Source organism: Pholcus phalangioides, unplaced genomic scaffold (assembly GCF_987345545.1).
Source record: "Pholcus phalangioides strain wild (caught in Gottingen) unplaced genomic scaffold, Ppha-v1.0 ptg000039l_1, whole genome shotgun sequence".
Lineage (NCBI taxonomy): Eukaryota > Metazoa > Arthropoda > Arachnida > Araneae > Pholcidae > Pholcus > Pholcus phalangioides.
This window is the reverse complement of record NW_028301625.1, coordinates 19,323,977-19,336,657: the sequence shown is the minus strand read 5'-3', so window position 1 is coordinate 19,336,657 and position 12,681 is coordinate 19,323,977. Positions and strand designations below refer to the sequence as shown.

The 12,681-nt window shown below is 32.7% G+C and overlaps 1 protein-coding gene across 4 annotated transcripts in view; it reads left to right on the top strand.

The window, feature by feature from the left end:
• LOC149065661 (putative receptor-type tyrosine-protein phosphatase mosPTP-1) overlaps window positions 1-12,359 on the top strand; it is a 568,681-nt gene extending 556,322 nt beyond the window's left edge. For 2 of the 4 annotated variants that reach the window (XM_089253718.1, XM_089253717.1), the window contains 5 exons: window positions 2,118-2,288; window positions 2,396-2,524; window positions 3,701-3,972; window positions 6,991-7,126; window positions 8,243-12,358. In XM_089253718.1, coding sequence (XP_089109844.1) covers window positions 2,118-2,288; window positions 2,396-2,524; window positions 3,701-3,972; window positions 6,991-7,126; window positions 8,243-8,416 — 882 coding nt within the window. In that variant the 3' untranslated portion in view covers window positions 8,417-12,358. Of the gene's footprint in view, window positions 1-2,117; window positions 2,289-2,395; window positions 2,525-3,700; window positions 3,973-6,990; window positions 7,127-8,242 lie in introns of all 4 variants that reach the window. The other 2 variants (XM_089253719.1, XM_089253720.1) reach the window with 2 other exon arrangements.
• Window positions 12,360-12,681: the final 322 nt, after the last annotated feature.

Below are 12,681 nucleotides of genomic sequence, written 5' to 3'. Positions count from 1 at the left end.
ACAGCCTAGCAGTACATTGATGTGGTTTGAACGTGGTGGTGCTCACATTCATACACAGGATTATATTACAGTGAAACCTTGTATATGTGTGTCTCATTTATATCACATTCGGCTTTAGTTATGATTCATCGCTGTACATTTTAATACTGAATTATTTCATTTATATAATCCACAACTTTGTTTTCACCTTGACTCAAACCCAAATAATATTTCTAGCCATCGGATCTACAGTCGAACTCGTTAATTCAAAGCTCAAGAGGACAGCAAAACAGTTTGAATCATCCAGAATTCAAATTATTCAATTAATCTATTCTGGATCCGTAAAATGACTACAAATTACAACTCAATTATCAATATTTACATAGGACTAATAATTGGTCTTAGTTACTACATTCTTCCACCGTTCTGAAATCAGCGTCACTGCTGAATTTCTTAACCGTGCTTAAAGCATGATATACAGTAACAGTTACTGACATCGTCTGTTACAAAACTATTTCCAAAATTTTGCTAATCTGCTTGTATGATACAAATATGTATTTTCATTAGAGTTTTTGTTGCAAGAAACTGTTCTGAAGAAATCAGTTTCCAGACAGGTTGAACAACACAATTCATATCAAGTTGTACACAATTTTGATGCATTCTGGCTGAAAAATGTTAAAATAGACATTAAATTATCAAAAAAAAACACGAAATATTTACAAATTAGCATTCTGAATTCTTTCTATACAGACAGTTGTTTCTGAAATTGCTCAGTAGTCATCCAAACCCTTCTGGCAGATTAATTTAACACACATAATCTTTTAACAAATTTATTTATATCATGTGTTTATTCTGGTTTCCGATCATCAGAACTGGTACTTTTTTCACAAACTGAGCTGCTAAACAATAAATCCAATGTGAAAAGGAAATTAAAATTGGACGTACAGAGGATACCGTTTTCAATAAACCTGCCATTATCTTTAGAACTGGCCTGACAATTCCTTACACGTTGCTCAACGGACAGAATGTGAGCATGGCTATTCAAGTCAGAAGCTAAAATCGAAAAAAAGCAGCAACCATTTTTTGCCAAAATTCTGAATGTCAAATACTTTTTTTTCAGATTTACTGTTAAACAAATTGGTCAGAAGCCAATAGCTCTGGATAACGGTGATTGAACGAATTGGTTGAGGAAAAGCGGTGTCTGACTGATTGTGGATTTTCCCCAACTTTTTACATTTGCTCATACTAAAATCATGTTTTTTCCCCTCTTAAACTTTGAATTACACAAAATATAAAAAAAAATTGAGAGTTGCACAAGAAATGTTAACATTAAATTTGATAGAAAACTCAAGGGGAGTTCATGAAAGTTCATAATTACCCAAAATTGGAATTAACCACATTCAAATTTACTAAGTTCCACTGTATATGATTTTTTAGATCAAAAAACTACTTTGGTGATATGTTTTTACTTTCATATTGTTACCACAACAGTCATATGCTTTAGGCTGATTGGTTACAGATCCAAAAATAAGGATATTGAGCTAGCTGTGACCCTTTTATAGTGGACACTTAAGTGACATTTTATTACCTCTTCACCTTATGTCCTATTGGAATATTTTTCTGATGTCCACAGCATTATTCCTGAAGGGCAAAAAGTGTACTGAAAGTATATGGGAGGGTACAGGTCTACTAATAGGAAAGAATGTACAGAGCATCATCTGCATCTCCAGATCTGTCACACTGAACATGTGAGGGACATCATTAGGCAATAGTTGTGTTCTGAACCCTCCTGCTACCAGCCTAGAAGGTTCAAGACCTCAGGTTGAAGCACCTTGGTATATTAAATCCCAAGGGTCAATTAATTTGATTGATACCATGCTGTGCTATTTAAGGGCATTTATTGCTATTTGAGGTGCACATACAAGATATTTAATAAAAATTTTTGATGAGACTAGCAATTTTTTAATCAATATTTTGTGTCTTCAATTCACAGAGTGATTTTCATCATTCTTTGTCTATTTTTTTCTTAGTTTTTCTGTTTCAATTTGGACAGGTATATTTTGTTAATTTTTTTTATAATTAATGGTTGTTTTCATGATTATGTATAGATGTGAAATTCATTTCCATTTTGTTTAAAGCTTGTCACAAGTTTCAAGCCAAAAGACTATCACATAGTTTCTGCTGTTAAAGCTTGCAATAAATCCAAGAATAGAAATTTAAATTTAGTGCCAGTAGAGCCTTATCGGGTGCATATAACTCCAAAACCTGGAAAAGAAGGATCTGATTACATTAATGCTAGTTTTCTGCAGGTAAGATATGATATTGTATGTTTAAATTTCTTTGGAAAAACTATGCTTAACAATCATTTGATTTGATTTTACCCGCTAATTTTATGTTCATTTTCTTACTACTGTAGGGATTCAACAAATTGCATGAATTCATAATCACTCAGCATCCTACATTTGACACTATCGCTGATTTCTGGCAGATGGTATGGGACCATAACTGTCAGACAGTAGTGATGTTGTCGTACATTGATGAAAAGGTAACATGAACATATCAGTTCAACAATGTTTTCAAAATTGTTAATTTTTACATTGCTCATTTGTGGTTGTTTGACAGTTTATATATTTTGTGCATTGTGAATACATGTGAATATTGAATATAGTGTTTTTGTCAGTAATTTCTATGCTATTTAATATTTTAATTCATAAAAAAATATCCTGTCAAGTTTTTCAAGTTCTAACTGGAATTACATTATAAATTTATAATCTTCATTCACACATGTAATCACACATCATTCTTAACAACTAAAGTATGACTTTCTTTTATCCATTTTCATATTATATGCATATTTATTTTGGTGTTAGAAAGAAGGAATGAAAATGATACTTATCAATAACAGTGGTAGTGGGGCTTAATATTTTTATGAGTTTTTGCTTCTCGCTAACTTGAATGTTGGTGAGTTAGAGCAAAATTGACTTTTGGTCACTAAAATTGATACTGACTACATTTTCCTCTACTCAAAAGTAAATGAAATGGACTGTTTTCAAAAACAGAATTCAGGAACCAGAAAACCAAATACTAATGACCCAATTGTATGGTGACAACTGTTAGCTATCGTAGCCTTTCACCTGATTGTAGCTCTTAGTTTAATTTTTTAAAACTCACATTTTGCTACTCTTAGGGCAAAAAAAAAGGTTCGCTAGCTGGAATATGTTTATTCTGAAAGAAAGATATTGCATTTCCTTCCTTTTAGACGCATATCTCAAATTTTCATCAGAAGGAAAATAAAGAATGTGTGGGGCAGAATGAAAAATTTCAACACATGCTAGTGAGAGAAAATAGAAAACAGATAACACTGATTGATAACAGATTGGACAATCCAGTAATGCCAGCTATCCAAAAAACATTGGCAAGTTTCAACAAACTGAATTTGAAAAAAAACATCCAAGTTTTATAGTCAAGTGAAAAAGTCACTAAAATTTAGGGCAGATGAATAATTGATAAGGACTATGAAAATTCTTAGATGTTGATGTAATCTTAAAATATTAAAAAGAATTCAGAAAGTGTAATAAAACATAAATAGAATACATAAAACAATTAAAAACAAAAAAGGTGAACATGAAATTGGAATTCGTTCATTTAAATTGCACTAAATCATGGTACTGAGGTAGGTTTTTGATAGTGTTGTTGATAACAAAACAATGTTTTATTTTAGGAATACCCTTGCTTTTGGCCTGAAGAAGATGAAGAAAGTGATTATGGGACATTTAAAGTGACTATGAGTGAAGAGTGTAGTCAAGGCTGCTTCATCACTCGTGACTTTATTCTACAGTCTACACAAGATGATTATGAAGTTATATGTAGAGTAATACAATGCTCTGACTGGCCTGAGTGTTGTTCCCCTCTAAACAGTGTATATGATCTAGTCCACTTGGTGCAAGAATGGCACTTGGAGTACCAGAATGGACCTATGGTTGTTGTTGATAGGTATGCAGTTTTTTTATCATTCAGATGATCTCTACTATAGGAAATCTTTCAATGTTTCTCTGAACTAAAACTTTAAAAAAAATTCTGACTCAGAGTATATAATTATATATATAATTGACACTTCTCTCTCTCTGGTTTATAGTTAAAGGCGCGTATACACTAGCGCGCCGATCTTGCAACACACGACCCCCTGCAGCAGTTGTAATCCACTCGTGGGTACACAAACTTCTTTTGTGTTCCTTTCTTTCCTTTGTGTTCATTGAAAAAACCGATTCCAGGTGAGTCCAGTGAAAACAGCTCAAGAATCGTTCACAACACCGTACAAATTACTGAGCAACCTATTGCGAATGCTTTCATTGCATGATCCGTGCGCTAGTGTATACGCGCCTTTAGATTACTGTGAAAGTGTTAGAAAACAAATTGCATGTAAAAATGATCTAGATTATACTTCTGTGAAACCTCCTATAACTATCACCTCCAAACAATGGAAATCTCTGAAAATGGCCACATTTTTTCAGAACACATCCTATTGGATTAACATTTCATTTTATTTCCAAACAACAGTTATGTTTGAACATGACTGCTCAAACATGAACATGACTGGTGATGCATGTCACAAGTGAAGTAGCCCCCCCCCCCCTCAAGATTTATTCTGAAGATGTTTTTTCTCGAACCGTGCAAAAGTAAGAATAAGTATGGTTTTTCCCCCGGTCAGAGGTTTTCAAAACGTGGTCTATGGACCCCTCACTTGAGGTTTTTAAGGGATGTGCTGGAAATGTTTTAAAAAGCAATAAAACAGGAAGTAGAGCAAAAATATAGCAAGTGGCTATGGCATAGCCTAGGAGTTCTTGGCTCCCTTACTATTTGACTAAGGGTCCTCTTTTAAGCACTACTTGAAAACACTGTCCTATGTAATAATAAACAATAGTTAGATTTATCGAAGAATAAGCCTGGTTACTTGAAGAAATGCATGTCAATCGAGATGGGGATTACTGCATAGTACTATGCAGTTTATTTTACAGTACTGTATGATTTCTATGCAGTTTTATTCATATAATATTATTCCATATGCAATTCAGATCACCAGTTTGGGAATTTTCATTGATGAGTTACTTAGGTTTTCTGAACATTGTTCCGCGGTGGTCAAAAAAATCAAATCGAATGTCCGGTTTCATTCTTAACAAGGTGTCTTCACGTTCTCCTAAAGTGATCCTTACACTTTTCAGAGGCTTAGTTTATCCCAGACTGGAATATGATCTAAGGTTTTGGAGACCATACCTGCAGAGAGACAATAGACTTGATTTAGGGGGTGCAGAGAAGAACTATGCATTGTCTTGGTACATGTGGCTTGAGCTATAAAGAGAGACTTGATTTTTGTGAATATTTTTACATTGAAAGTATGCAGGTGTTAGGGAGATATGGTTGAATTTTTAAAAATTTTCAATGGGATGGAACACAAATTAGTAAGGGGCAACTCCGGGTGTTGGTGTTGCAGGGAATTTTTTCTAACAGGGTTGTGAAATGAATAGAATAGCTTACCCACAAGGGTCGTGAATTCTAACATTCTAACTCAATTGACACTTTTAAAAAGAAATATGATTAACATATTGGGATAAATCGAGAAGCTATCCATACTTAGACAAGACCACCATATTTTTTATGGGCAGTATATTTTATCATAATCATTCGTTTTTATTTAGTTTTATTTTAGTGTATATTCGTTTTTTCATGATAATTGCTCTTATTTTGGGTTTCTGTATTTTTGTTGGGCATATTTTTTCAACCACCTTGTTGGGAATTTTACCTGTTTTAGTCTTTGTGTTTGTATTTGTATATAAAATTGCCAGGTTTTTTCCAAAACAGGTTGCATTTAGTATCTGATTGGTATCATTGACTGACATTTGTTTTTTTATCAACTCATTGTTCTAAGTCAGTGATGCGCAAACCGTGGGTTGTGACCCCAAAAGGGGGGGTGGCATCAATGAACTAGCGGGTGACTTGAAAAGAATCACCCGATTTCAAAATTGTATATTTCTTGAAAATTAAAAACGCAGAATATAATGATAAGGGAAACAGGAATATATGGGGGAAATGTTTTTACGTTTTAAGAACAATTTTTTTTATAGTCAATTTCAAGTGTACAATCATTTTGAAATTGGATGATTCTTTCTTAATCACCCTGTATACGAAAATCAAGAACCATACACATTGCTACATTTCCACCTTGCATAAAAAAACAAAGTAAATATTTATATGATATTTTGAAAAATTGGATATCTTTGGAAGTCAATATGGCCTAATCAAAATGAAAACAAGCATTATGAAAAAGGCTTTTGGAAGAGCACGTTTACTGGAAAAAAATTGTGATGTCCCAGAAAACCGGAACATATAGTCAGCCCATGTAGGGGCCACCAATTTACTGGAAAAAAATTGGGATGTCCCAGAAAACCAGAACATATAGTCAGCACATGTGAGGGCCACCGATAAATTTTTTGGTCAAAACGGAGTCATGCTTCAAAAAGTTTGCGTACCACTGTTGTAAATGAATGGTTTAATTTTACTTCATCTCTCATGTAAAATGCTGGAAACTGTACTTGTAAAATTTCTTTTTGCTTCAAGCTCTGATGAAAGATAGATATGGTAATATGATCATTTGTGAAAAGGTTTTTTTTTTTCTTGAAAGAAGTAATTTTCCTAATTGAATACTAAAATAAATAAAGCTAAGCTCAGTGAACAATTTCAGTTTTATTAAAGCGTTTCAGGTTCTTTTCCACTTCGCATAGTTGATGCTGAATTTAAAAAAAACCAATTTTACATCTTTAAAGCAGGGGTTCTTAAAGTGTCCATAGCGGCTCCTAGGGGCAGGATGGTGAGCTGCTAATATTGATGTGTGCCTGTTCAATGCTTTGAAGTCGTTTTTTGTTAAAACTATTTTAGGGAGCCACGAATGGCAAATGTTTGAGAACAACTGCTGTTAAGCAGACAGACTTATTTAATTTTTGAATTATTTTCATGCAGGTTTGGTGGTACAGAAGCTGCTACATTTTGTTGTTTGACTTCTCTGCAAAAGCAGCTGGAGTTTGAAAACTGTGTTGATGTCTATATGTATGCCAAGCTTTACCATATGCGCAGGCCTGGAGTCTGGCAGACTCAGGTAAGAGGTTTATCACACCATTTTATTTTCCCTTGTTCTAAATGGCTTGTACAGACCTGCCAACTCTCTGGATTTAGGTGGGAGACTCCGGATTTTTCATCCTTCCGCCCGCTCTCTGGATGTTAAAATTTCTCTGGATTTTGGCAGAAAATTAGATTTTTACTCATGCTTTGACATTGTCGTGACGTCAATGACTGCCGTCGTCGTTAGGGAGAACACTCATAGAGGACAGCCGTGGTCATATCCATCGAGCAGCCATAAAAAACTCTTGGTGACCGCATTTAAGCAACTGTCAAAGACGTGACTTTGTTTATGTAGCGTTTATCTGCAATCATTTATCAGGGACATGATCTTGGTTGCCGAAATTCCTGTATAATGGTTATTGTATTCTATTAACAGCCATGCAGTAGACACAAGTTTTTTTGTCAGCAGCTTTGTATTTTGAAATTTTTTAATTGTTTTCTCCGATTAAATGTCTTTACAAAGAAAGTATAAAACTTTAAGCTATATAAAGCTAAACATAAAGCGACTTGATATAAACTAAACATAAAGCTAAACATAAGCAGACAATATTTTAAACATGAAGCTTCTAAGAGTTCATATACCAAAGATTATCAATCAGTGATATCATCCCCGAAAGGAAACTTATGCTTTATGAACAGTATATGCAGATGTGATTTCTCTATTCTGCATGGAAAGACTGACATGGAATTATATTCTGCTCGGGGGGAAGCTATTCAGAACCTGCCTTGGGGGGGGAAGGAATGGAACTTTTTCTTGTTTTCTTGATTGATGAAAAAAAATTTTTTTGTGAATTTTTTTTGATCGAGTATATGAGTGCTGAAGGGGGAGGGGGGTACCCCCCCTCGGGAGAATCTCCGGAGTTTTGGATTCCAAAAGTTGGCACGTCTGCTTGTATAAGTGCATCCAATATGTTAGGCTCTGATTTTTTATTACATGCTTTCTAAGATCTGTTTCTTGTCAATGATATCCTTCACTTTTTCTTTATTCATTCATTCTGTGTTATTGGATTTTGAGTGCAATGGCATTTGATTTTTTGCAGTGTTAATTGTTCCGAATAATTTTTTTTACTTCATTAATTTTCTATAATTCTAGGATGACTACCTCTTCCTTTATCGAGCACTGGAAAGCAATTTGACAACCCATTCTACAGCAGCAGAAGCTGACACATCATTCAGTAGTCAAGTAACTAATGGTCATGCGAATAGCAATGGCCATGTTGTTAAAATAGACTTGCCTTTAAAGGAATCCGATGAATCAGCTGCATGACCTACTTGCTTGCCATTCTGTATAGTGATAAATGTTTAACTGCCATATGCAAGAATTTGTACTTATGTGCCAATTTTTGGCATTTTCCATTACCAGTCATTATTTGTTTTCCTTGTAAAGTTTTTAGGGCAAAAAATTATTTTGTTTCTCGTGTTTGGTAAACTTTATTACACACAACACATTTGATGAAATCCATAAATTTTATTTCTGTGTGCTTTGATGTAAAGCTTTGTTTCTTTCTCTTTTTATTAATTTTAGCATTTATTTAATTCTCTTGAATCTATTTTATGTTATTTTTTTGGTGTTGATTTGCAAAGGAAATTCTTGTTAAATTGTAAATCATGACTAAGATATTATCGGCCATATTCACTGACAGAGTTTAACTACAATCACTGGTGAAAGGATTGGAGATAGACATGGATTGGTTAAATTCAGGATTTTATCCAATATCTGTGTCGATCTCTAATCATTTAGCCTGCGATTGGAGTTTAAACTCTGTCAGTGAATACCGCCATAAGTTTTTTTTCACTTTAAAACTTTACTAATTAACTCTTGATAACTAAGTAATTATTTTATTTTTTTGGAAAGCAGTTCTACTTTTGATTTTTAAAATTCTATGAATCAGCCAGTCAATTTAAATCACAGTAAATATTATAAAAACTATTTTTTCTGACTGCAGAAATTTAATTGGTCTAACACAGAGAAATTGATTTGATATAATATAAGGTGAATTCTTTTCTAAATTTATAAAATAAAAAAAGCATCTCAAACTGTATTAAAATGATTGAAAAAGTTATAATCTCATTTGAACCATCAAAATCAAATATTTTGGTTTTTAATACTATAGTGGCTTATTATTTGGTTTTCCCATACCATATGTATGATGATAGCAGTTAGCTATTGAGAAGTTTAGGCAACAATTTACAAACCAAACTTTCAAGTACTTGTCTGTGATTCTGTCTCTGGGTAGGGTTTTTATTCTCAAACTTTTTTGCAATAGTTATGAAATTGTTAAAGTATAAAATTATTGAAGTTCTGATGAAATTTTTGAAATAACTTATGGTTTTTGAAAGGTTAAAAAAAACATTAAATTTGCAAACTGAACATGGGCTAGATAAGTTATAGCTGGTATCCTTATAAGGCTGGGATCACACTATAAAAGTTTGCCAAAACATCTTTTGCAAAACTTGAAAAACAACCAATAAGATTGTTGGTTACATTTGCTTGAATGTAACTAGTAAATGTAACCAATGCACTTACTTATTGGTTTCATTTTCAAGTTTTATAAAAGAATTTTCATGAAACTTCTATTGCATAGTACTGGCCTAATAGGGATCCCTTTCCTAAAGTCTTGGGTCGGTATTACACTGCAAAAATTATTTTATAAAATAATATTGACAAAGAAATATGATAGTGTAATGAGCAAGTTTGATACAATTCCTCTTTGCCAAAGTTTCTTTTACTGAAGTTAGCTTCATCCAATATTTGATAAAATATTTTCATTGAACACAGAGAAACTAAAAACTTCACGTCAGGTTTCACTACACGTACATTCCCGCATGTACCGATTCGTTGGGAGTTTCTGCGGTGGGGGGGGGGTGCATCTGTGGTGTAGCAGTATTAGGTAGGGCTCGGGGATCCATGATGTTCTTAAGACAGCCACCTCGTTGGGCAATTTGCCTGTTGTGGCGTTGTACTTGTATTTGTATTGATGCAAGGCCGTATCAAGGAAGGGGGAAACCAGGGGTCCTCAAAGATTTTTTTATAGAAGTTTCATAGAAGATCTTTGTCATGTATTATTAAAGAACTTTTATAGTGTAATACTGGCCTTACTTGGTACAAAATAACAATTTTGAATAATTTAAAATGAAATTCCAATTTGGTTTTCTCTAGTGTACGAGAAGTAATAGTTCTTCCATATCTAAACAAAGTTGTTGTTTGCAAAAAACTAAATGGAAAAACATATGCACTATACTAAGATTACTGCTATCTAAAGAATGAAGATGAGTATTCTTTTGTTGAATACTGTTTATTGTATATTTTAATAGTTTTGCAGTATAAAATCATTATGAACTGCTTTCCTTTACAGTTTGCTTCAGTGAGAAGTTTTTATATTTTCATATTTAACATATAAAAATATAAGCTGCTCACTATTCTAAACATCAACTCTTTATGTTTTATACCCATTTTGGACAATTTTTGTTCCCTAGTCTGGGGTGTTTGAGTGAATAACAATCCCCTCTTTTGTGATAAAAATGGAAATAATTCTAAATATCTTTTAAAAAGTTGTTGTGGAAAAGTATAATTTTTATTAATATCAGAAATGTTTACATGTTTTTAATTAATACATTTTTCAAAAAATATGGAGAAATGAAATGGATGGAATAATTTGATAAATTATTTAATAAAACAAAGCCAGTATTACATTATTGTAGCAATAAACTAGTGGTATTTGTGCTGTTCTTTGCCCTATCGATTCATTGATCCAGCATTATTTTTTTGTGATTTAAATCATTTTTTTGTTATTTTTCCTCTGTGATGTGTTGCAGTGGTTGGAACATTTTTGTGACTTTAATGCCATATTGTGTAAAATCACAATTGATAAATTATTCAGCAACCTGCCAAAGAATACTTTATACATAATAATCTTGATGTAGAAATGAGAGGCAAGCTGCATTCCTTGCAAAAGACTATAAAAAGCAAAGAATGTGATACATTTGTATCTGATTATGTGTTGTGTTCGATAAATGTTGTCCTGTATTTATACACTTATGTGAAGTTTTTATTACTAATATTCACAGTGTAACTGTTTGTGGATCTTCAGAGGCAATCAACAAATTTTACATTGACTGAAATTTAGATGGCTGTGTAAGGCATTTACAAAGTGACGAGTCATTTTCATTGTGGCTAATTAATATTTTGTGAAAAGATGTGTTTTGATGCTTTTACAACTGTGTTACATATTTCAATCATAATGTGTGCTGCCTTCCACTTCATAGAAACTTGTGCATTGGTAAAAAGCAGTATTTCTTTTATTGCTTGTGTGGAGTGCAATGCCATGTTCAATATATCACCTTTGTGCATACAAATGCTTTTATACCCTTTGGGGAAAAAAATCAATTCTACTGTCTATGCAATCAAAAGTCTTATTATAAAAAATTTATGAAAACTAAGATTTATTTCTGAATTGAATGCTATATGAATCAGTTTATGCGTCTATGATAATGAATCATGTGTGTGGTAAGTTGTATATGTGAAAGGTGATGTAAATTTCGTGTGGTTTCCTATTTATTTGTCACTATTGTAGATTTTGTCTATTGTAGAAATTTACTTTTTTTTCACACTTAGATGATTGGCCAGCTTGATAACACAAAAAATTTTTGAACTAAGACATTGATTCTATGTATATAACACCTTAAGGCCATTTAGTATGTATTGTATGCATATTCAGGTATTTGTGTATAAATGTTTTCATGTGTTGAATGCTCTTGTCAGTTTTCCTGAAGTGTCTTCAAGTCAGAGTATCAAGTATGCACAAACATAGCTACACATGCTTAACCCATCCTCATGCACATGCCCTTTGATAATCATTGTAGATGGTTTGTGTATGGTTGTAAATAAAAATAGTATGTTTCCCTGAGCTAGGCATATTGGGTGGGCAAGAAAATGTATCTTGTAGAAAATAGAATGTCATTGTGCATATTTTCTACATTTTGATATGTATTCATCAAAAATTTGATCATACCAGTCCTATTGAATATTCATAATGCAGACAGTTTCAATGAGCTAGATTCATTTTTTTATGTCAGTGTCTTATTACTAAAGCCACAGAATACTTTTGTTTCAATAAAAGATTTGATTTCAAAACTTGATTAAAAATATTTGTTCCTCTCAGAGTTTATTCTGTCTAAGAAGAAAGAATCGTAAATTGTTTTTTTTTTTTTTTAATTTAGCAAAAAATGTCAACTTTGCAAGCAGTTTTTTCTTAGTCTTAATTTAATCAAAAACTTAGTATTTAAAATAAGTGTGATAAGCGCACACTTGTACTTAAGTCATCTATAAATATTTGTTATGAAAATAAGTTCTACTCAATTAGATCATGTTCATTCATCATTAAAACTGTCATAAATAGAAGTCATCTGGCATCCATGTAAGTTAACATAATTCTCCGCCCTATATAAAAAATATCTGAGTTGATCCCAACCTAAATATATATATTCAAAGTACTAGATCACGATGGCAACTAGAAAATTGGTATCAGCACA